General features: G+C 44.6%; 1 protein-coding gene across 1 annotated transcript in view; it reads left to right on the top strand.

Moving 5' to 3' along the window:
- The first annotated feature begins 2,541 nt into the window (after window positions 1-2,541).
- The window catches only part of LOC144502915 (aldehyde dehydrogenase, mitochondrial-like), a 38,116-nt gene continuing 15,599 nt past the window's right edge, over window positions 2,542-25,058 (top strand). Inside the window, exons 1-4 of the mRNA XM_078227332.1 lie at window positions 2,542-3,212; window positions 8,884-8,988; window positions 14,260-14,400; window positions 19,072-19,151. Of these exons, the coding sequence (XP_078083458.1) occupies window positions 3,087-3,212; window positions 8,884-8,988; window positions 14,260-14,400; window positions 19,072-19,151 (452 nt within the window). The 5' untranslated portion in view covers window positions 2,542-3,086. The remainder of the gene's footprint in view (window positions 3,213-8,883; window positions 8,989-14,259; window positions 14,401-19,071; window positions 19,152-25,058) is intronic.

The following is a 25,058-nucleotide window of genomic DNA, read 5'->3' on the forward strand; positions in this document are numbered from 1 at the left end:
CCAGACCTTCTTTGCAAAGGCACATTCCACATGGAGGTGTGCGACCATCTCATCACCCCCGCAGCCGCTTCGAGGGCAGCGTGCGGTGAGGTTGAGCCCTCGGGCGTGCATAAAGGATCTGACGGGGAGTGCCCTTCTCACCACCAGCCAAGCCAGGTCTTGGTGCTTGTTTGTGAGTTCTGGTGATGAGGCATTCTGCCAAATGACATTGACAGTCCGCTCAGGGAACCATCCGACAGGATCCGCCGTCTCCTTTTCTCTCAGGGCCTCAAGGACATTACGTGCTGACCACTGCTTGAGAACTTGGAAATATTACATTTGGTCCCCACATCCAAATCATTGAGATATATTGTGAACAGCTGGGGCCCAAGTACTGATCCTTGCAGTAACTCACTAGCCTCAGCCTGCCCCGGAGAGAATGACCCATTTATTCCTACTATTTTCTGTCCGTTAGCCAATCCCTAATCCATGCCAGTATATTGTCTCCTATCCCCTTGTGCTTTTATTTTGTGAATCAACCTCCTGTGGCAAATTTTATCAAACCTTTTCTGAAAATCCAAATATACTACATCCATCAATTCTACTTTATCAATTTTGTTAGTAACATCCTCAAAAAGCTCCAACACGTTCGTCAAACATGATTTCCCATTGGTAAATCCATGCCCAATCAGATCATGTGTCCATTTATCACATAGATTCAAACTTTTTCCATACTACTGATGTAAGGCTGACAAGTCATTTGCTACCTTCCAATCTTCGGGAATCATTCCAGAATCCATAGAATTTTGGAAGATGTTCACCAATGCATCCACTATCTTTATAGCAATCTTTTTCAACACACTGGGATGCACAATATCAGGTACTGGGGATGACTCATTCTCCTCAGGTCCAGGGGACGACTCATTCTCCCCGATCCCTTGAGCATCTAAATCTGGGAGATTTCCTGTATTTTCCTTCGTGAAAACAGATACAAAGTAATAATTTAGCTTCTCTGCCATTTCTCTATTCCTCACTATGAATTCTCTTGATTCTGCCTGTAATAGACTCATATTTGTCTTAGCCCAATGTTTCTTTTTTACTCAAACATAAAAGCAAAATACTGTAGATGCTGGAATCTGAAAAAAAAAAGACAATACTGAAAAATCTCAGCAGGTCAGACAGCATCTGTGGAGGGAGAATAGGGCTAACGTTTTGAGTCTTGATGACCTTTGACAGAGCTGAAGACAAACAAAATAGAACGTGATTTATACTGTAAGGGTGAGGGGAGGGATGTAAATGGCAAAGATGTCATGGACAAAAATTCAAAGTGGTGATAAAGGCTAGAAATGGTGCAAATAGCGATCATTAAGAGATCAGATGTGTAAATAGTAGAACAAAGATGCAGAATGTCAAATGACATCCTGAGGCATGTGTCAGATGGTCCTAGTGAGGTGGAGGAGGGGGGAAAACAAGATGAAAAGTGAGATTTTAGAAGTGGATAAATGAAACGATGGAAGAAATGAAAATTTAAAAAAATTATATAAGGTAATAAAAATGAATTAATAACATTCATGCTGGTTCACACCAGCAGGATTCCCTGGTCCCGCTGCAGTGAATGGAGCTTTGGCTGAGTGCCAATTCTCCTTTCTCACTTGCAATGACGGCAGAGTGTGAATGGCTGGAAAATTCCAGCCAACATCTCCAACAGTGCTTCACGCCCTCAGTACTGCACTGATTTTTGTGTTCAATTCCTAGATTGGGACTGGAACCAGCAACCATGCCACTCAGAAGCACTAACTAAGCCACATCTAACTTAGAATCATAGAATCCTTACAGTGCAGAAGGAAGCCATTCAGCCTATCAAGATTGAACCAACTCTCCAACAACAATCCCACCCAGGCCCTATCCCCCTAACCCTGCTAATCCCCTCACACTAAAGGGGCAATTTAGCATGGCCAATCAGCCTAACCCACACATCTTTGGACTGTGGGAGGAAACCAGAGTACCCAGAGGAAACCCACGCAGACACAGGGAGAACATGCAAACTCCACAGTCACCCAAAGCCAGAATTGAACCCAGGTTCTGTGAGGCAACAGTGCTCACCACTATGCCACCATGCCATAACTTGTTGGGGTATTCTGCATTTTATGTTTTAATTTCAGATTCCCAGCATTTACACTTCCTCTGGACTCACTTTGTTTCTCTGCTGATCTCTTAACCACTCCCTTTGGCTTTGCAGCGCCAACTATTTTATCTCTCTCTCTAGTCTCCCGCCTTCTCACAGACCTTCTTTCCCTCCGGTTAAAATCGTTTTAAAACATCTCTGACCTTTCCCAGTTCCACCTAAAACGTTAACTCTGTTTCCCTCTCCACCGATTGACCTGCTGGGAAAACGTTTGCTGTTTCTTCTTTAAAAAATTCTCCAGTGTTGTGCTTAGTTTTGATGTTCTGGTTTTGTTGATTCTACGTGTTTGAAGCCAAGGGGAACTATAAACTCCGCGTTCCCCTCCCAGCTTCCTGCTATTAATGACAGCCATAAATAGTTACCCTAAACTGACCTTTGCTTTGGCTCCTAAAGAGATTTGTTGAAGATCAATGTACCAATCTTTCTTGGCAGAAGATCAATGTACCATGGGCATGGCAGCCAAATAGGAGAGTCTAACACCATCGGCTGATAAAGTGCTGTCCGAAGAGACTTCCCTTCACAATTGATTGGTGGACTATGAAAGGAGTTGAACCGAAATCAGTATTTTTCTTCTCTCTGCGAGGAGCTAATGTCATTTCTTTAATCACCCGAAGTTCCTCGTGATCTTCCGATAAACAAAACGCGGGATTTGTAGGGGGGGGAAAGGGGGTAACAGACACTGTCACGTGATGCGTCGGGCGCCATCTTGTGGAGTGCGCTTCGACGGTTGATTTGGGCCGTTAACGGCCAGAACTGACAGAGGGGGCGGGGCCGGGGCCGCTAGCCGTGATTGGCGTTCGATGGACTGGTTTGGGGGCGGCTGGGCAACGATTAATTAGCTGTTTGTTTGAGACCGAGGAGGAAGCGTTCGTGGTAGCTTTATTTTAAGCGCAAGTGAAGCGTGTGCCACCACCCCTAGAAAATGTTGTGGTCAGTTGTCCGCCGGTTGCCCAGGGTTTCCCTAGTCAATGTCCCTGGAGTCAGGAGATATACTGAGGCTGCGACACTTCCAGCCCCAACGACCCAGCCGGACGTTCACTATGATAAGGTAACATGAAGGGAGTGCTGTACGTAATAATAATCCATGGCTACAAATCAAATAATGATTTGGCTTTCAAAAGTAGAATCATTTGATAGTTCAAATGTTTCTGGAACATCAAAAAATTCACAACCAGGAGAGAATTTCACAGCCAAAAGTAAAATGCAAATTGACTGATTTAATAATAGTGATCTGAAGGTTCTTGAAGAAAATCGCAAGAGTAATTTGTTCAAGGCTTTTTTAACAATGAAGGGACCAGATTGTTCAACCGAATAGATTTAAGGATAAGTGAGAGTAGAACTAGTTTGAAAGTTATGTTGATCTTTTCTAAGAACTTATGTGTACCTGTGGAACAAGATGGATTATGTCCAGAGGGTTGATTTGCAAACTACTTAAAGACTTGTGTTCCAGAATTAGTCATGCCTTTTAACAGGCGGTTCCACACACTGGAGTCGATCTAATAAAAGTGTAAAATGAGTTTGTTTTGTTCACAAAAGCAGAATCAGCCTAATCTAGCCATTTCACAAAATCTCAGAATTGTTATAGTGCAGGAGGCCATTTGGCTCTTCGTATCTGCACCAGCTTACTAAAACAGCATTACAGCTTAGTGCCAATCCCTTGCCTTTTCCTTGTACCCCTGCATATTGTTTCTAGTCAGGTAATGATCTAATGCCCTCTTGAGTATCTCAATTGAACCTGCTTCCACCACTTCAAGACAGTGCATTCCAGACCCAACATACTCATTGCAAATCATCTCAAATCTGTCCCCTCTTATTCTTGATCCATTTACGAACAGGAACTATTTCTCCCTATCTACTGTGTTGAACCCTTACATGATTTTGAACATCTCTATCAAATTTCCTCTCGTGCTGCATTGAACTTCACCTGCCACCTATCTGCCTACTCCACCAACCTCTCTATGTCCTTTCGAAGTTCAACACGTTGTCTTAACAGTTTTCAACACTTCCAAGTTTTGTATCATCTGCAAACTTTGAAACTGTCCCCTGCACACCAAGATCTAGATTATTAACATATATCAGGAAGAGCAAAGATCCCTAGGGAAACACCACTACATACCTTCCTCCAGCCTGTAAAATATCCATTGATCATTACTCTCTGCTTCCTATTATTGAGCTAATTTTGTATCTACGTTGCTACTATCCTTTTTATTCATCTCGGCCTCCACCGGAGGTCCGCAGCCTCGCATATATCAGTCTCCAGTTAATTCGATTCACTCCTTGTGATAACAAGAAACCTCTGAAGGTACTGGATACTGCTAAGGGTATAGGCCTTGACAATATTCCAGCAATAGTACTGAAGACGTGTGCTCCAGAACTTGCCATACCCCCTAGCCAAGCTGTTCCAGTACAGCTAAAACACTGGCATCTACCCAGCAATATGAAAAATTGCCCAGTTATGTCAAGAAAAAGGACAAATCCAACCTTACCAATTACCTGTTAGTCTACTCTTGATCATCAGTAAAATGATGGAAGGGGGTCATCAACGCTGCTATCAAGTGGCACTTACTCAGCAATAACCTGCTCATGGATGCTGAGTTTGTGTTCCGCTCCTGACCTCATTACAGCCTAGGTTCAAACATGGACAAATAAGCTGAACTCCAGTTGTGAGGTGAGAGTGCCTACCTTTGTCACCAAGGCCGTATTTAACCAGGTATGGCATCAAGAAGCCCTAGAAAAATGGAGTCAATGGGAGGGGGAGGTTGATCATTGTTGAAGTTGTACCTGGCACAAAGAAAGCAGGTTGTGGTGGTTGGTGATCAATCATCTCAGCTCCAGGACATCACTGCAGGAATTCTGCACGGTAGTGTCTTTGGCCCAACCATCTTCCTTCTCTCATAAGCTCAGAAGTGGGAATGTTCAATGATGACTGCATAATGTTCAGTATCATTGTATCATTTGCCTCACCTCAGGTACTGAAGCAGCCTATGTCCAAATGCATCAAGACCTGGACAATATCCAGGCTTGGCCTGACAAGTGGCAAGCAACATTTATGCCACAAGAGCCAGAATTGACCATCTCCAACAAGATCTAACTATCCCCCTTGGCCTTCAATGTCATTACCATTGCTGTATTCCCCACTGTCAACATCCTGGGGATTGCCATTGACAAAAAACTGAACTGGACTATCCACCATGTGGCTACCAGAGCAGGTCAAAGGCTAGGAATCCTATGGCAAGTAACTTGCCTCCTGATTCCCCAAAGCCTGTCCACCATCTACAAGGCACATGTCAGGTGCATAATGGAATACTCTCCACTTGCCTGGATGGGTGCAGCTCCAACAGCACTCGAGGAGTTTGACACCATCCAGGACAGAGCAACCCTGGACTGCTACCCCTTCCACAAACATTCAATCCCTCTACCACTGACAAACAGTTGCAGCCATGTGTACCATCTAAAAAGATGTACTGCAGGAACTCACCAAGGTTCCTTAAGCAACACTTTCCAAACCCTTGACCACTACCATCCAGAAGGACAAGAGCAACAGATACCCGGGAATGACAACACCTGGAGGTTCCCCTCCAAGTCACTAAACATCCTTACTTGCGTGTGTCGTTGGGTCAGAATCCTGGAACTCCCTCCCTAACAGCACTGTGGGTTTACCTACGCCTCCAGGACTGCTACGGTTCAAGAAGGTAGCTTACCATCACCACCTCGACGGCAACTAGGGATGAGTAATAAATGCTGGTCGAGCCAATGGTGCCCACATCCCATCAATCTCATCTAGTCCCAGTGCCTTTTCAAATTTTGGTACCGATCATCCATTCAACACTTCCTCCTTATCAATTTTGAACCCTCTATGGACAGGATTTCCTTGACTGTCACCATGTCCTGAGTGGCATCTATCTCTTTGGTAAAAATTGATGCAAAGTATTAATTTAATGCCCCAGCCTGCTTCCTGCCTCCATGTATCAACCCCCTTCTATGTCCCTAATCAGCTCTACTTTTAAAACCCTTTTACTATTTATGTGCCAATAGAAGACTTTGGGATTCACCTTTTATGTTGGCTGCCAGTCTTTTCTCATTAATCCCTCTTGGCTTCTCTAACCTGTTTTGTCACCTCCTGTCTGAACCATATTCCTCTTGGTTCTCAACTGTATTTTCTATCTGACATCTGTCAAACATACTTTTACTTTCTTATCTTAATTTCTATCTCCCTTTTCATCCAGGGAGCTTTGGATTTGTTTACCATACTTTTCCCTTTTAAGGGAATATACCTTGACTTTGGTAGTCCATTGTTCAGCTACAGTTTTTCCCATCAATCTTTTGTTCCAATCTCACTGGCCAAGCTCTGTTCTTGCCCCATTGAAGGCTGCTCTCCCTAATGAATTATTTTACACTGGATTGCCTCCTTTCTTTTTCTATCATCATCTTAAACCGTACAATACAATGGACGCTGTCATCTCTTAAATGTTCCCCCACTGATACTTGATTTACTTGGCCGCCCTCATTTCCAAGAGCCAGTCCAAAAGTGTATCCTTTCTTGTTGGACTGGACACATACTGCTGTAGAAAGTTTTCCTGGACACAATCTAGGAACATTTGTCCCTCTCCATGCATTTATAATACATGCACAGTTGTCCTGATATAGACGTCATTACTTTCTCCCTTACTCCGACTTCACTTATTAACTTAATTTTTTCTGTAAGGGGATCAGGGGTTATGGGGAAAAGGCAGGAGAATGGGGATGAGAAAAAAATCAGCCATGACTGAATGGCAGAGCAGACTCGATGGGCCGAGTGGCCTAATTCTGCTCTTATGTCTTATGGTCTTATGCTTTCTGTCCCACCCAATATTTTGTGCATCCTCTCTAATATTTCCTCTTGGTTTCCACACCCCTGCCCAGTTAGTTTAAAGCCTTCCCAACAGCATTAGCAAAACGCCTCGTAAGGAACTCAGTCCCAGCTCTGTTCAGATGCAACCTGCCTGGCTTGTACAGGTGCCATCTCCCCAGAGCCTGTTCCAAGAACCTAAAACCCTTCCTCCTGCACCATCTTTTCAACCACACATTCATCTGCCTTATCCTCCGATTTCTGTACTCACTTACACTTGGCATCCCATCAAATAGTTGAAGGTAGACTTGGTTCTGGCTGTTGGAGACCAGTCATCTCAGCCTGGCAACATCGCTACGCAAGTTCAGTGGCAGTTTCCTAGGCCCAACCATCTTCAATTGCTTGATTAATAACCGTCCTTCCATAAGGTCAAAGGTGGAAATGGTCTATCCACAGTTTTTGTTCCACTCTCAACTTCTCAGATGATGAAGCAATTTGTGTCCGCATGCAGCAAGACCTGGACAATATTCGGGCGTAGGCTGATATGTGGCAAGTAATATTCACACCTCCACAAGTGCCAGGTATTGATCATCTTCAACAAAAGAGAGACCACAATTTCCCCTCAACCTCCACGAGATTACCATTGGCATCAAAATCACTATTGACCAGAAACTTAATTGACCAAGCACACAAATACTGTGACTTCAAGAGCAGGCCAAAGGCTGAGTATTCTGCAGGGAACATAATAAATAAGAGCAGGAGTTGGCCCTATGGCCTTCGAGCAGTTCAACTATATCAAGCAGAATGACCACAACCCCATTATCTCACACTTAACATCTTTAATATCTAGAACCCTATCAATCTCTGAGTAACTCACCTCCTTGCCAAAGGTGCAAGTAAGGAGTGTGATAGAATATTCACCTGGATGAATGCAGCTCCAGCTACACTCTAAGCATCCCAGTTGATTATCACTCCATCTACCACTTTAAACAATCACACTCTGTACCACTGGTGTGTCATGCCTACACTGTGTACCTCCTCCAGGATATTAAAGCATTTTCCACTACCCCTTCTGCCTCGAAGAACGAAGGCACCAAGCACATGGGAACAGTGCCACATGCAAGTCACTTACAAATCTTACACCATTTTGACTTAAAAATAAATCGCTGTTCCTTTGTCATCGCTGGGTCAAAATCCTGGAACTCTCTATCTAACAATGTCCAGGGTATACCTATATCACTATCTGCTGAAGGACAATTAGCAATCAGCAATAAATGCTAGCCTTACCAGTTCCACCATTGCTGAAACTAATTAAATAAAAACCTGCAGTAACTTGTACTGTGATCCATTGAGCAAGGTTTTTTGAGTCATTAATGAAGTAAAGTATTTGAATTAGTAACTAACTACATGATATGGTTTCATTCCAAATTGAACCTTGGTATGACTATTTTCCCCCAGTTTTGTTTAGATGTATGTGGGATAGTTTAGTTACAAGGATGTGAAGAAGATTCAAAGCCCACAGCTAGCTGATAATGCAATTAACTGGTCACTAATATATCCTTTTGGTTGCCTGAACTTTGTTAACTTAACTCGATGTTAAACTTCTTGTAACATTAGGCCTGAATTTTCTGAGGATTAGCAGTCACCGTCAGAAAGACACTCTGCCCCGTTTACATTCACGATGAGCTAGTATTCCACATTGCATGCTTGCTTATATTTATGTGCATCATAATAGTGGCGCTGCTACAATTCCAGTTATATATTTTCATGCTACTCTTTGAGCACGTACCCAGTGTCAATTGGATACTGTAGTGATGGCGATTTGGCTGTTTTCTCAATCACCATTGAAATGAAATGGCGAATGTATCTATCATTTTTTTTCCTTTTTCAGATCTTCATCAACAATGAATGGCATGACGCAGTCAGTAAGAAAACATTCCCAACCATCAATCCCTCCACAGGGGAAATCATTTGCCAAGTTGCCAAAGGAGATAAGGTAATCTGTGCTATTTTCCCTTTATCTGCTGCTCATAAATCACAATCCTTACATTTGAGCCAACTGTTTCATATGTATCCCTAGTTTGTGTGTTGTGACGAATTTCTAGTTCATGTTACTATTTCAAGAAGTAACATTTAGTGCTGGGCAGATTGTTGTTGTGAAGGTAAGGTAACTAAAATGTTGAGCTTTTGAGATTGTCAGGACATCTAAAACAAAAGGGCAGCTCAGAAGGTTACCCATATTTGTTCACTAGAGTCAGAATAGAAGAGATGGAGCCATTAAACAGCGGGTGGGCTTACTTGGTTGGAGAATTGGAGACGTGATGTCTACAGTAATCGCACAGAAGTGCAGTCCAGAGATCTATTTTGTTTTGGGGGTTAGAGCTAACTTAGTTTAAAAGCATTCAATTAACCCAGAAAGACTGTTGTCATGGTGGAGCTTAGAAGGTTATCTGAGTTCAAATTATGTGTGTGTTTGCTGAGAGAGAGGGGATTGGTTGCAAATTGGATCTCCTGTCGTTTGCAGCTCACAGAAAAGCCATAGGAGCTGTTAGCAGGCTTAGGGCAGTTAGGAGCCAGAGAAGTCCTGGGGAGAGGAGAAAGGTGACAGTCCACTAGTTTCTACCACTTAAAGCACAGGGCAGCCAGGAGATGGGAGGTCAGAGAAGCCCAGAGCAGTACCATTATAGTGAAGCTAAAAGTCTGCGAAAGAGTTGGAATTATACCAGTAGTCAGAAGTGGGAGTGCAGCTTTAGGAATCCCATGGGATGTAGTCTCAGGAGAATCGATTGAACCATCGGGGAATGAGCAGTTATTGAGGCTGTTGGGGTGGCTTTTGAGGAAATTGAGGCTAGATTTTGAAAGTGATGATTTGAAATCCCTTTTGAGGAAGACAGTTTTAACAAGGTTTTGTGACTCAGTGTCACCAATGCCTGGATAGGTGCTGAGAAATCAGTGGGATCTTTCTTATTCATGTCTGCCATTTAATGTGCGGTGTGGTGTGCCCAACCACAGTTTGCCTGTTAATTTATATTTACCTCATGTTAATTCTGAATGTTAGAATATTAGATCAATATTGTAAATTGTTTACTTTTCTGACTTATCTTGTAAAGTTTATTTTGGTTGCTTAAAACTGTGGAATAATGTGGCTTTATTCTTAGTGGATAATTGGGATTTCAAACTTTGTCTACTTTTAACAAAAGTAGCTCTTCCCTAGACAGATCAAACAGTGTTGGAATTCCATTAAGCAGGTACAAATTTATGGAAAATTGGTTCTTCATTAATCAGGCATTCATAGTAAATACTGGTAAGATTGTGAAAACAGAAAAATCTCTCTGGTGCCCCGAATTGTAATGGAAGTTAATTTGTTTGAAACCAGAAGTAAGCCCTCCTGGTAGATACAAGTACCAAGTCACGTTGCAGAAGTCATCTGTTGGAGTCCTCCTCTGGGTTGAGTTCAAAGGATCGCAGAATTGTTGCAGTGTAGCAGTAGGCCATTTGATCCATAGTGTACAATTTAACAACTAATGGGAGGACAGGGTGGTTCGTGCAGTCATCCTCTGATGGTGCAGCCCAGCATGAGTGCAAAAAACCAGGCTGAAGAGTTTTTAGCCAGAAATGCTGAATGGGGGTGATTTATCTTAGCCTCTTTTACCATCACAGATCCCAGTCTTCAGCCAATTCAATTCATTCCATGTGATGTCAAGCACACTGGATACAGCAAAAATGATGGATTCTGACCAAACAGGCGGTTCCACACACTGGAATCTACCTGACAAAAGTGTAAAATTGGCTTGTCCTGTTCACAAAAAAGGAACCAGACAAATCTAGCCAATTCACAGAATCGTTATGGCACAGAAGGATGCCATTTGCCCATTATATCTGCACCGACACTAAAAACCAGCATTACAGATTAGTGCCAATCCCCTGCTTATTCCTCATACCCCTTCATATTGTTTCTATTCAAGTAATGATCCAATGGCCTCTTGAATATCTCAATTAAATCTGCCTCTACCACACTTCCAGCCAGTGCACTCCAGACCCGAACCACTCACTTGTGTGAAAAATATTTTTCTCACATCACATTTGTTTCTTTTGTAAGTCATCTTAAATCTGTATCCTCTTGTACTTGATCCATTTACAAGCAGGAATAATTTATTCCTATCTACTCTGTCAAGCTCCTACATGATTTTGAACATCTATATCAAATCTCCTCTTGTGCCGCATTGAACTTTATCTGCCCACTCCACCAACCTCTCTATGCCCTTTTGAAGTTCAACACTGTTCTCTTCACAGTTTTCAATAGAAATCAAGTTTTGTATCAACTGCAAACTTTGAAACTGTCCCCTGCACACCAAGATTTAGATTATTAACATATACCAGGAAAAGCAAAGGTCCCTGGGGAACCCCACTACAAACCTTCCTCCAACCTGAAAAATATCCACTGACCATTACTCTCTGCTTCCTATTATTCAACTAATTTTGTATCCATGTTGCTACTGTCCCTTTTATTCCATGAGCTATCACTTTTCTCTCAAGTGTGTTGTGTGGCACTGTATCAGATGCCTTCTGAAAGTACCCCACATTAAAAGTATTACCCTCATCAACTGTTTCAGTTAACTCCTCAAAAAACTTCAAAGTTATTTAAATACAATTTTCTCTTTAGAAACCCATGCTGGCTCTTCCTAATCATCCTACGTATTTCCATGTGATTACTGGTTTTATCCTAAATAATTGTTTCTAGAAACTTGCCCACTACTGATTATAAACCTGGCTGTAATTGCTGGGACTATCCTTACAACCTTTTTTGAACAAGGGCATGACATTTGTAATTCTCCAGTTCTCAGGTATCTTCCCTGAGTCTAAAGACTGGAAATTGATGGCTGGTGCCCCCCAAATTTTATACTCACTTCCTTCAATATCCTTGTCATCCATCTCATCCTGTCCCAGTGCCTTGTCAGCTTTCAGTACCAACAGTCTAGTCAACACTTCCTCATTCTTAATTTTGAACCCTCTGGGGACTGAATTTCGACTGTCACTATGTCCTGGGTATCATCTACCTCCTTGAATAAGATGTAAAGTATTTATTCAGTACTCAGCCATGCCCCCTGCCTCCATGTGTAAATCCCTATTGGGTCCCTAATCACCCTAGTCCTTCTTTTACTACACTTTTGCTATTTATTTGCCTATGGAAGACTTTGGGTTTCCTCTTTATATTGGCTGCCAGCCTTTTCTTATAAATTCCTCTTTGATTGTCTGATGTGCTTTTTCACCCCTCTTCTGAACCTTCTGCATTCCTCTTGGGTCTCGACTGTATTTTCTTCCTTATCTTGATTTCTATCTCCTTTTTCATTGAGAACTCTGGATTTGTTTGACATACTTTTCCCTTTTAAGGGAATATCTCTCAACTTTGGCTACAGCTTTGCCCAGCAACCTTTTGTTCCAGTCTAACTGGTCCAGCTCTGTTCTTGCCCCATTGAAGTCAGTTCTACCCCATCTTTACTCTGAACTGTCTGTTTTCCTTCTCAGTCATCATTCTAAACCCTACAGTATAATGGACACTGTCTCTCAAATGTTCCCCCGCTGACATTTGATCTACTTGGACCACCTAATTTCTACCTTGCGCTGCCTTCACTTATTAACTTAATATTTTCTAAGCTCTAGCTCTGTTCACATACTACCCATTTGGCTTGTACAGATCCAGAGGGGAGTGGCATTAGGTCAGTTGTTCTTGCAGAGTCAACATTGTGACTCATTGTGCTGCTAGACTGCCTTGAGTGCTGCAACCAATGATTCTATGACTGTTTATTCAGTGTCAACACTGGAAATACCTAAAGGGTGAATACTCAAGTCTTTGAATGTAGCTAGTCAAGTTGAAAAAGCTTGAAAAGACATAAAGGATCCTTAGCTTTGTTTATAAAGGCATAGAATACAAAAGCAAATACGTTAGGCTAAATAAAAGACTGATTTTAGCTGGACTAGATCCCAGCTGGAGTATTTTGGCCAAATCTGGACACCACACTTAAGGAAGGAAGTGAAGGCATTTGAGAGTGCAGAGGAGATTACTGGAATGATACCATAATGAAAGCCTCAGTAATCGTAGAACCCCTACAGTGCATTTAGCCCATTGAGTCTGCACCGACCACAATCCCATCCAGGCCCTATCCCCGTAACCCCAAATACTTGCCCTGCTAATCCCCTGACGCTAGGGTCAATTAAATCAACCTAACCTGCACATCTTTGGACTGTGGGAGGAAACTGGAGCACCCGGAGAAAACCCATGCAGACATGGGGATAACGTGCAAACTCCACACGGACTGTGATCTGAGGCCGGAATTGAACCCAGGTCCCTGGCACTGTGAGGCAGCAGTGCTAACCACTGTGCCACCCAGTTATGTGGAGAGATTGGAGAAAGTATACTGGTTCTCCTTTGGAAGAGAGAAGGTTAAAGGCATGTTTGATAAAAATATTCAAAATCATGAAGGGCTTTGATAGAGTAAATAAGGAGAACCTTTGTTTAAATTCTTTCATGTGAGCATCACTGGCTGGGTCAGTATTTATTACCCACCCCAAATTGCCCTTGAACTGGGTGACTGGCTGTGCCATTTCATGGCGTAGTTAAGGTTCAACCACATTGTGGGTCTGGAGTTACATATAGGCCAGACCAGATAAGGATAATCATTTAATTCTAGATTTTTATTGAATTCAAATTTCACCATCTGCCATGGTGGGATTCAAACCCAGGCCCCAGTGCATTTTTCTGGGTCTTTGGATTATTAGTCCAGTGACAATGCTACTATACCACCTGCCACTGAAAACAGGTTGGGGAGGTGAAGGGTTGATAACTAGGGGACACCAATTTAAGGCAATTAGCAAAAGAACCAGAGGTGAGACAAGGGAAAATATTATGCACCTCGTTGTGGTCTGGAATGCACTGCCTGACAGGGTGTTTACCAATTCAGTCTTGGATAAATAATTGAAGTGGAAAGATTTGCATGGGAAAAAGCTGGGGAACAGAGACTATTTGGATAGCCTTTCAAAGAGATGCACAATGGACCAAATGGTTTCCTCCTACACTATGAAGTGTGTTCAGTTAGAACACAAGTGGTTAAAATGTGTCAGTAAATGTACTTGAACATTGTTTTGGATATTAGTTTTTGGTAACTGGCATAGTCACTTAAATGAATATATTTCCTTGAATATTGTAAGATGTTCTTTTGTTCTATCAGTGCTGCGTGTGGCTCATGTGCTGTGTTTAATCTGTTCACAGGATGACGTGAATAAAGCGGTAAAGGCAGCAAAAGAAGCATTTAGATTTGGATCGCCATGGCGCACAATGGATGCATCAGAACGAGGGGTCCTTCTAAACCGTCTAGCCAATCTCATTGAGCGTGATAGAGCATATTTGGCAGTAAGTTCTCTGTGTAAGAAATTAGTTTTGTTGAACTCGGGAGTCCTCTTTACTTTGTCTCTGCTGTAATGTTTTGCAGAAGCTTTGTCAAAACTCATATCAGGGTGTTCCCAAATTCTGTCCTAAAGTTCCTTTGGTATATTGACCTCTTTTTTTTAAATGTCAGAGTGGGTTTTCTGCACCCCACACTCAAAGGATAGACAGGGAACCTGTCCTACTGATGTCAGCTGCCCAGCAGCCGTTTAACGGTCGACGGGGCATGTACTGGCTAATGGCAAGATTTCCTGCCAGCCAAACTGATTAGGGCAGCAGCACTAATTCAGCAGTGACCGGTTTAAGCAGTGGCCACTGCTGGGACTGCAGGTAGTTCCCGAAGAAGAGGAGCTAATAGAGGCCGGACTTAAGGTAAGTCCAGAGTATTGGTGGGCCAAGCTGACAGGCCCCACTGATGCACTATCAATCAAGCAAAGACTAGTTTGTATGCTAGAACAAATAGGCTTTTATTAGCAAAAGACTTTGAGCACACCCATGCCGATGAACTGGTCCAGAGACTGAGGCAGGGAGTGGGGAGCAGTCACCTTTATACCTGGACCAGGGGGGAGGAGTCCCAGGCCGAGCTGGCAGGGGCATGTCCAGGCATGTCACACACACACACAGGCAATAAGCTAACAGTGGTTTACCACATTCACCCCCTGCTTTTTAAAAAAGAGTCCGGCGGGGGTGAGGTGGGTGGAACGATATTTACAGAATTACAAATTTACAAATTTAGTGTCTCTGGGAGCTTGATCTGCCGCTGTGACCGCCGTAGTGCCGGTTGTGGTGTCGGTTCCGGTGGCCGCGGTGTTGGTTCAGGCGCCAGGCCGTAGTCGCGCGAGTCGTCTGTAGTTCCTTCTGATAGTTGGGTGCGTGGTGGCGGCTCCTGGGGCTCAGGCGTGCTGTATACGGGGGGTGGGGGTGTGGGGTTGTGGGTCGTCGTGGTCCCTGGGGCACCTGCGGGTGCCAGGTCTCGAATGGAGACCGTGTCCTCCCGCCCGTCGGGGTACGCCACATAGGCGTATTGGGGGTTGGCGTGGAGGAGTTGGACCCTTTCGACCAGGGGGTCCGACTTATGGGTCCTCACGTGCTTCCGGAGCAGGACAGGGCCTGGGGACATCAGCCACGACGGTAGTGAGGTCCCCGAAGAGGACTTTCTAGGGAAAACAAACATTCTTTCGTGAGGGGTAGCATTGGTAGCTGTGCAAAGGAGTGATCTAATTGAGTGTAGTGCATCAGGGAGGACGTCTTGCCAGCGGGTGACTGGAAGACCTTTAGACCTCATAGCTAGTAAAACGGCCTTCCAGACTGTCGCGTTCTCCCTCTCTACCTGTCCGTTCCCCCTGGGGTTGTAGCTGGTGGTCCTACTTGAGGCTATGCCTTTGGAGAGCAGGTACTGTCGCAGTGCATCACTCATAAAGGAGGATCCCCAGTTGCTATGGATATAGCTAGGGAAACCGAACAGGGTGAAGAGGCTGTGAAGAGGCTGTGCAGGGCCCTGACGACCGTGGCCGAGGTCATATCCAGGCAGGGAATAGCGAAGGGGAAACGTGAATATTCATCAATGACGTTGAGGAAGTATATGTTGCGGTCAGAAGAGGGGAGGGGGCCTTTGAAGTCGACGCTTAGGCGTTCGAAAGGGCGGGTGGCCTTTATGAGGTGTGCTCTGTCTGGCCAATAGAAGTGCGGCTTGCACTCTGCGCAGACCTGGCAGTGTCTGGTTATAGACCTGACTTCCTCAATGGAGTAGGGCAGGTTACGGGCTTTAATGAAGTGAAAAAACCTGGTGACCTTTGGGTGGCAGAGGTCATTGTGGAGAGTTTGCAATTGGCCTATTTGTGCGCTGGCACATATTCCCCGGGACAGGGCGTCTGGGGGCTCATTGAGCTTCCCGGGCCGGTATAAGATGTCGTAATTGTAGGTGGAAAGCTCGATTCTCCACCTCAATATTTTATCATTTTTGATCTTGCCCCGCTGCGTGTCATTAAACATGAATGCAACTGACCGTTGGTCCGTGAGTAGGGTGAATCATTTACCAGCTAAGTAGTGGCGCCAGTGCCGTACAGCTTCCACTATGGCTTGGGCCTCCTTTTCAACAGAGGAGTGTCGAATTTCAGGGTCTTGGAGGGTTTGTGAGAAGAAGGCCACGGGTCTGCCCGCCTGGTTAAGCGTGGCGGCTAGGGTGAAGTCAGACGCATCGCTCTCCACCTGGAACGGGATGGATTCGTCTACAGCATGCATCGTGGCCTTCGCGATGTCTGCTTTGATGCGGTCGAAGGCCAGGCGGGCCTCTGCAGTCAGGGGAAAAGAGGTGGATTTGATGAGCGGACGGGCTTTATCCGCATAATTGGGGACCCACTGGGCGTAATACGAGAAGGAGCCCAGGCATCTCCTCAGTGCTTTGAGGCTGGTGGGGAGGGGGAGTTCCAGGAGGGGACGCATGCAGTCGGGATCAGGACCGATGACCCCGTTTTCCACAACACAACCAAGGATGGCAAGGCAGCGTGTGCGGAATACGCACTTCTCCTTATTATAGGTGAGATTTAGGAATTTGTGGAGGTTGGCGTCGTGGTCCTGCTGATCATGGCTGCAGATGGTGATGTTATCCAGGTACGGGAAGGTGGCCCGCAGCCCGTTCTGGTCTACCATTCGGTCCATCTCACGCTGGAAAACCGAGACTCCGTTGGTGACGCCGAAGGGGACCCTAAGGAAGTGATAGAGGTGGCCATCCGCCTCGAAGGCAGTATATTGGCGGTCTTCTGGGTTGATAGGGAGCTGGTGGTATGCAGATTTTAAGTCGACAGTGGAGAACACCCGATATTGCGCAATCTGATTAACCATGTCAGATATGCGGGGAAGGGGGTACGCGTCCAGCTGCGTGTAGCGGTTAATGGTCTGACTGTAGTCAATGACCATGCGATGTTTCTCCCCAGTCTTAACAACTACTACTTGGGCTCTCCAGGGGCTGGTACTGGCTCTATGATCCCCTCCCCCAGGAGCCGTTGTACTTCGGATCTGATAAAAGCTCTGTCTCCAGCACTGTACCGTCTGCTCTTGGTGGCGATGAGCTTGCAGTCGGGGGTGCGATTTTCAAACAGTGAGGGAGGGGCGACTTTAAGGGTCGAGAGACTACAGGTGGTGCGCGATGGGCGATCTAAGAACTGCTGATTGCAAACAGAGAGCGGGGAAAAAGGCCCATTATACTCCATGGTGATGCTCTTAAGGTGACACAGGAAATCTAGCCCCAGGAGTACGGCAGCGCAGAGTTGTGGCAGCACGAGGAGCCTGAAATTTTTGTACACTGTGTCCCGTACAGTCAGGGTCGCCACGCAGTACCCGAGGACATCCACCGAGTGGGACTTTGAAGCCATGGAGATTGTTTGCTTCAATGGCAGTACTGAAAGGGCGTAGCGGCTCACTGTGTTCAGGTGAATAAAGCTCTCCGCAGCGGTCGGGTCATTGGTGGGACGTGGCATGGCGTAGGCCTGCGGCCCTCCCAAGTACAGAGGTGGCGGCGACTGCGATGTCCACGATGCACCCCTGTGGTCGGGGGTGTAGGCCTCGAGATTACGGAAGGCCACCTCTAACGAGTCGGCAAGCACCACAGTCTTTTGTAGGTCCAGCCCACCCTGTTCCAGCAGTCGTTGTCGGATATAGTTTGACCTGATACCCGTGACATAGGCATCTCTGATTAAGTCCTCAGTGTTTTGGGCGGCTGTTACGGCCTTGCAGTTGCAGGCCCTGCCAAGTGCTCGCAACGCACGCAGGAATTGATCACCTGATGCTCCTGGCTGTTGTCTGCGAGTAGCCAGAAGATGTCTGGCGTAGATTTCATTAGACTGTTTGTTGTACGGGCCTTTTACAAGTTCGATCGTGTCCTTGTAAGTTTCAGCGTCTCTAATCATCGAGAATACTTGATCGCTTACCCGGGTGTGGAGCACATGTAGCTTGTCGGTTTCGGTCCGGACGATGGAGGCGGTGAGGAAAGTTTCTAAACATCGCAGCCAGTGATCGAAGCTGTTAGAGGCTCCTACAGCTTGAGGATCCAATTCCAGTCTATCAGGTTTTAGTATCTGCTCCATCCCAAAACTTTTGCTAATAAAATTGATGCACTATCAATCAAGCAAAGACTAGTTTGTATGCTAGAACAAATAGGCTTTTATTCGCAAAAGACTTGGAGCATACCCATGCTGATGAACTGGTCCAGAGACTGAGGCAGGGGGTGGGGAGCAGTCACCTTTATACCTGGACCAGGGGGGAGGAGTCCCAGGCCGGGCCGGCAGGGGCATGTCCAGGCATGTCACACACACACACACACACACAGGCAATAAGCTAACAGTGGTTTACCACGCCCACCGAGGATGGGTGAAGAGGTTGAGGTATAGGGATAGATGGGTTAAAGGAGAGAGGTATGTGTGGTGGGGGGAGGTGCCTCTGATAGGCCCAGGGGACCCCCAAAGCAGGTTCCAGCTCACCTAGTAAAAGTTGCTGGGTGATTTGTATGTTAATTGAAAACATGCTGGGGTGTAGCCCTTGGGGTCAGACAGGAGGCTAATTTTAGGAGGGACTGATGTGTTTGCCAGCAACTATGATCTGATGATAGCCACTTCTTAATTGTAATTCCATTCTGTTTTTCAGTCACTGGAGACATTGGACAATGGAAAACCATACCACGTAGCTTACATGGCAGACCTAAATTTGGTTATCAAATGTCTCAGGTACATGTATCACCACGTTGTTCCTTTTTGTTAAGTTTAAAGCGCTCCCTTTTGCCTCATAAGTACTGGACTGTCTTACTAAGTGATTCATCCCTGATCTGTTTTTTTAAAAAAAGGTCCTGTTTACGCTAAGCTTTCTTTGGATTTTTTAAAAATCAGTTTCTGAGTTACTTTTCAAAATATTGGACAGCATCTTCTCAGCTTAAAAGATGCTTGGATATCAGGACTATAAGCAGGCCCCGACCCTGATGATTTCTGAGTCCTGCCTACTTGTATAATTTTCTTGAGGTAGCCAGTTAAGCTGCCTCCAGGAATCCTGTCCAGTTAGGGATGACGGACAGGCTATGCAGGTGAGAGGGGCAACCAGAGTGCTCGAAGCTGTGGGTGGCCGGCAACTCCTCTGGGAGAGGTTGGCACTACCAATTTAGGTGGAAGGTTGTAACGGCGCCTTAAGATGGATATCTGACCCCACCTACAGCAAGATTGCTGGGAGGTGGGAACTCGTTAGATAGATCTAATAAACAACTTGCCAAACCTTTCCCACTTCAAAGCTGCCTCCAAGCAGATTTCACCAAAAGTGCCTAAAAACATTGAAGAACGGTTCTAAGAAATTTCATAATTGTATTTGTGACCTTTTGGGGATAAATGGATACTTGGGAAATATATATAAAATGGTTCTGTTGCTGTATCACAAATCACTGATTATTACTGTGTGTTTTTGAAGGTCATAGCTTTTCTAGTATCAGAGTTTGACCAGGGAAAGATGACTGTTTCAAATTTGAACTGCAATTTTTTTTTGACACGTTGAGGTCTGAGTTAATTGTGTCCAGTTCCATATTTGCTATGTGTAGGCTTACATTGATGTAGGTACTTTCTGGATTTGAATGCAGTCAGAAACTGTTACAGGAGGTGATGATGCTGAACTAGTGACTCTTTTAACATATTGTTACTTAGAGGGTAGCTGGGCACCACACTTTATAAGAGATGTCAAGACCGAGAGGTTGCAGAAGAGATTTACTACAATGGTATTAGTGATGAACAACTTCAGGTTATGTGGCGAGATGACACAATCTAGGATTGTTCACTTTGTAAACAGAGAAAGCTAAGAGATTTGGTAGATTTGTTCAAAATCATAGAGTTTCAATTTAATAAATAAGAAACTGTTTCCAGTGGCAGAAAGGTCAGTAATCAGGACCACAGATATATATGGTGATTGAGAAAATTCCAGAGGCAAAATGAAGAAACATCTATTTTACTCAGCAAATTATGGTGATCTGCAATGCACTGCATAAAAGAGTGATGGAAGCAGATTCGAAAGGGAATTGGGTAAACAGATGAATGGAAGAAATTTGCATGGGTATGGTTTCCCACGCCAGATGGACTGCAGCAGTTCAAGAAGGGAACTCATCACCCTCTTCTCGAAGATTATTAGGGCAAACAAATGCTAGCCTTGCCAGCAGTGCTCACACATCTCTTCTTTTTTTTCACAGGCAGGGGCATGAGATTAATTGGATAGCTATACCAAAGAGCTGGCAAAAACAGGATAGGCCAAAGGGCCTCATTCTGTATTCTATCATTCATTCAATGATTTTATATACAGTAAAGTCCTGCCATTCACAACTTTGTCTTTCGCGAATTAGTTTATTGATGCAAAAGTCTTTGTACACCAGATTGGTCATTGGAGGCCTAAAGGGTTAGTTTATCTGCGATTTTAAAAATAACACATACTGTAGAATCCAATTTTAGAAAATACAGTTACAAAAAAGCCGCAACAGCAAGCGCATACTATATCTGCATCATCTGTCTGTTTGCACACGAGTATTTCTCGTTGCTGTGAATTAATGCCTGATCACAGCACAGTATCTGGGCAGTCTTTAAGCCCGTACAGTACTATATTTGAAAATAAGTAAGTCAGAATATCCTAGAAAAATGATGACACTTGCCCATAAAGTGACAATAGTAAACTGGAAAACAATGCAAGTGCTACCAAGCTGGCCAGGGAATATAGTGTCAATATTTGTATGACAAATTTTACATTGTTCTTGTTTTATTGCTTTGTTTAACAATTTTTCCAGTAAATTGATGTTTAATTTATTTAAAAATTTGTTTTGCCTTCAACCCTTGTGTGTCAAATTTTAGGATACTGAAACCTATCTAATTGACTCCAATACAAAATATGTTCGTCATTTGCCAAGCTGTTCCAATACAACTACAACACTGGCATCTACTCAGCAATATGGAAAATTGTCCAGGTATGTCCTGCACACAAGAATCAGGACAAATCCAACCCAACCAATTACTGCTGCTTCAATCTATTCTTGATCATCAATAAAGTGATGGAAGGGGGTCATCATCAGTACTATCAAGTAGCACTTAGTCAGCACCTGTTTGCTGATGCTCAGTTTTTATTCTGCCGAAATTGCTCAGCTCCTGACCTCATTATAACCTTGGTTCAGACATGGACAAATGAGCTGAACTCCAAGGGTGAGATGAGAGTGACTGCACTTGATATCAAGGCAGCATTTGACCAGGTATGGCATCAAGGACCCCAAGCAAAACTGGAGTCCGTGGGAATCGGGAATACCTTCCATTGGTTGAAGTTGTGTTGGCACATGGGTAGATGACTGGAGGTCAACTCAACTCATGGATACACTGCAGGAGTTCCTCAGGGTAATGTCCTAAGCCCAAACATCTTCAGCTGCTTCATCAATGACTTTCCTTCCATCATAAGGTCAGAAGTGAGGATCTTTGCTGATAACTGCAGTGTTCAGTACCATTCCCAATCCTCGTTACTGAAGCAGTCCATGTCCAAATGTCGCAAGACCTGAACAATATCGAGGCTTGGGCTGACTAGTGGAAAGAAACATTTGTGCCTCAAGTGCCAGGCAATAACCATCACCTACAAAAGAGGATCTAACCAACGCCCTTTTATATTCATTGGCATTACCATCACTGAATCCCCAACTATCAACATCCTGAGAGGTGTACAAGATTAAGAAGGGGATAGATAGGGTGAACGGTGGGAAGCTTTTTCCCAGATCAGAAGTGACGTTCACGAGGGGTCACGGGCTCAAGGTGAGAGGGGCGAAGTATAACTCCGATATTAGAGGGATGTTTTTTACACAGAGGGTGGTGGGGGCCTGGAATGCGCTGCCAAATAGGGTGGTGGAGGCAGGCACGCGGACATCATTTAAGACTTACCTGGATAGTCACATGAGCAGCCTGGGAATGGAGGGATACAAACGATTGGTCTAGTTGGACCAAGGAGCGGCACAGGCTTGGAGGGCCGAAGGGCCTGTTTCCTGTGCTGTACTGTTCTTTGTTCTTACCATTGACCAGAAGCTGAATTGGACTAACCATGCAAATACTGTGGCTACCAGAGCATGTCAGAGCCTAGGAGTCTTGCAGTAAGTGACACACCTCCTGCCTCCGCAAAGCCAGTCTACCATCTACAAGGCACAAGTCAGGAGTGTGATGGAATATTCTCCACTTGGATGAGCGCAGCGCCAACAACGATTAAAAAAACTTGACACCATCCAAGACAAAGCAGCCTGCTGTGATTGCTACCCCTCCCACAAACATTCAATTCCTCCACCACCAACACACAGTGGCAGCAGTATATACCATCTACAAGGTGCACTACAGGAACCCACCAATGCTCCTTAGAAGCATCACCCAAACCCACAATCTCTACCATCTAGAAGGACAAGGACAGCAGATACTGAGAACACCGTCATCTGGAGGTTCATTCACCATCCTGACTTGGAAATGTATTGCCTCTCCTTCACTGTTGCTGGATCAAAATCCTAGAATTACCTCCCTAACAGCACTGGGATTACCCAGTGGAGGCAATGGCCTAGTGGTATTAATGCTAGATTATTAATCCAAAAACTCAGCTAATGTTCTGGGGACAGGGTTCGAATCCCGCCACGGCAGATGGTGGAATTTGAATTCAATAAAAATATCTGGAATTAAGAATCTATTGATGACCATGAGAAACCATTGTCAGGAAAACCCCATCTGGTTCACTAATGTCCTTTTAGGGAAGGAAATCTGCTGGTCTGGCCTACATGCTGTGGCTCTGGAGTCACAATGTGGTTGGTTCTCAACTGCCCTCGGGCAACTGGGGATGGGCAATAAATGCTGGCCAGCCAGTGACACCCATGTCCCATGAATGAATAATTTTTTAAAAAATACGCCTCCAGGGACTGTAGCCGTTTAAGAAAGGAACTCACCACCACCTTCTCAGACAACCAGAGGTGGGCAATAAATGCAATGCCCACATCCTGTATGAATTTTAAAATGTACTTCCCCGGAGCGGAGAAGCTACGGCATCTCCTCCGGAGCCTTCAACAAGTCATTGATGAAGATGAACATCTCACCAAGGCCATCCCCACACCCCCACTTCTTGCCTTCAAACAACAGATGGAGCCAGATCACTCCATCTGATGACGGAGCAGCGCTCCGAAAGCTAGTGGCGTTTGCTACCAGATAAACCTGTTGGACTTTAACCAGTTACCCAAACCTGTTGTTAGATTCCTTACTGTATTTACCCCAGTCCAACGCCGGCATTTCCACATCGAAACAAGGAAATGGCAGAGACCTTGATCAAGTATTTTTTATTAGTCTTTACAACAGAAGACACAAAAAACATCCTGTGCAAAGCAGGGGCGAAAATGAAAGGAGGAATTAAAAACAGTCAGTCACTTGAGGAAAAAGTACTGAGAAAACTAATGGGACTAAAGGCTGAAAAGTCCCCTGGAGCTGATGGCCTGTATCCTAGGATCTTAATTTAAAAAAAATATTGGATGGTTGTAATCTTCCAAAATTCTCTAGATTCTGGAACGGTCTCACCTGATAGGCAAATGTTAATACCTCTGTTCAAGAAAGTTGGAAGACAGGAAACTATAAACCAGTTAGTGTAATCTGTAATTGGGGAAAATGCTATAATCCATTATTAAGGAAGTAGTTGCAGCATTTGGTATCTAGAATATAATAATACCATAGGGCTGAGTCAGCATGGTTTTGTAAAAGTGAAATAGTGTTTGGTAATGTTTCAGCATACATTCACCATTTCCAACTCCTCAGATACTGAAGCAGTCCACGTCCAAATGCAGCAAGCCCTGGATTGAACCCAGGCTTGGGTAACTGACAAGTAACATTTGTACCATGCAAGCACCAACCAATGACCATATTGAACAAGAGAGAATCTAACCATCAGACCTTTACTATTTAATGGCGTTACTATCACTGAATTCCCCACTATCCATATTCTGGGGGATTACCATTGACCAGAAACTGAACTGGACTAGCCATATAAATACTGTGGCTGCAGTAGCAGATCAGAGGTTGGGAATTCTTTGGAGAGTAAATTACCACCTGACTCCCTAAAGGCTGTCCACCATCTACCAGGCACAAGTCAGGAGTGTGATAGAATACTTTCCTGCATGAATGCTGTTCCAACAGCAATCGAGTACCATCCAGGACAAAATCTGCTTGATTGGCACCCCATCTACAAACATGCACTTGGCAACAGTTTGTACCATCTACAAGATGCACGGCAGGAACTGACAAAGGCTCCTTAAACAGCCCCTTCCAAACTGTTGCCATCTGGAAGAACAAGGGCAGCAGATGCATGGCAACAGCCCCACCACCTAAAAGTTCCCACACCATCCTGACGTCAAACTATCATCGTCATTCCTTCACTGTCACTGGATCAATATCCTAGAACTCCCTCCTAACGGCACTGTGGGTGTACCTACACCATGTGGACTACAGTGATTCAGGAAGACAGCTCACCAACACCTTGAGGGCAAGAAATGCTGGCCTAGCCAGCAAAGCCCATATCCTACGAGTGGAATACAAATTAATAAACTTATTATAACTTCTTGAGGATGTAACGAGCAG

The sequence above is a fragment of the Mustelus asterias genome, chromosome 13 (assembly GCF_964213995.1).
Source record: "Mustelus asterias chromosome 13, sMusAst1.hap1.1, whole genome shotgun sequence".
Classification (NCBI taxonomy): Eukaryota; Metazoa; Chordata; class Chondrichthyes; order Carcharhiniformes; family Triakidae; genus Mustelus; species Mustelus asterias.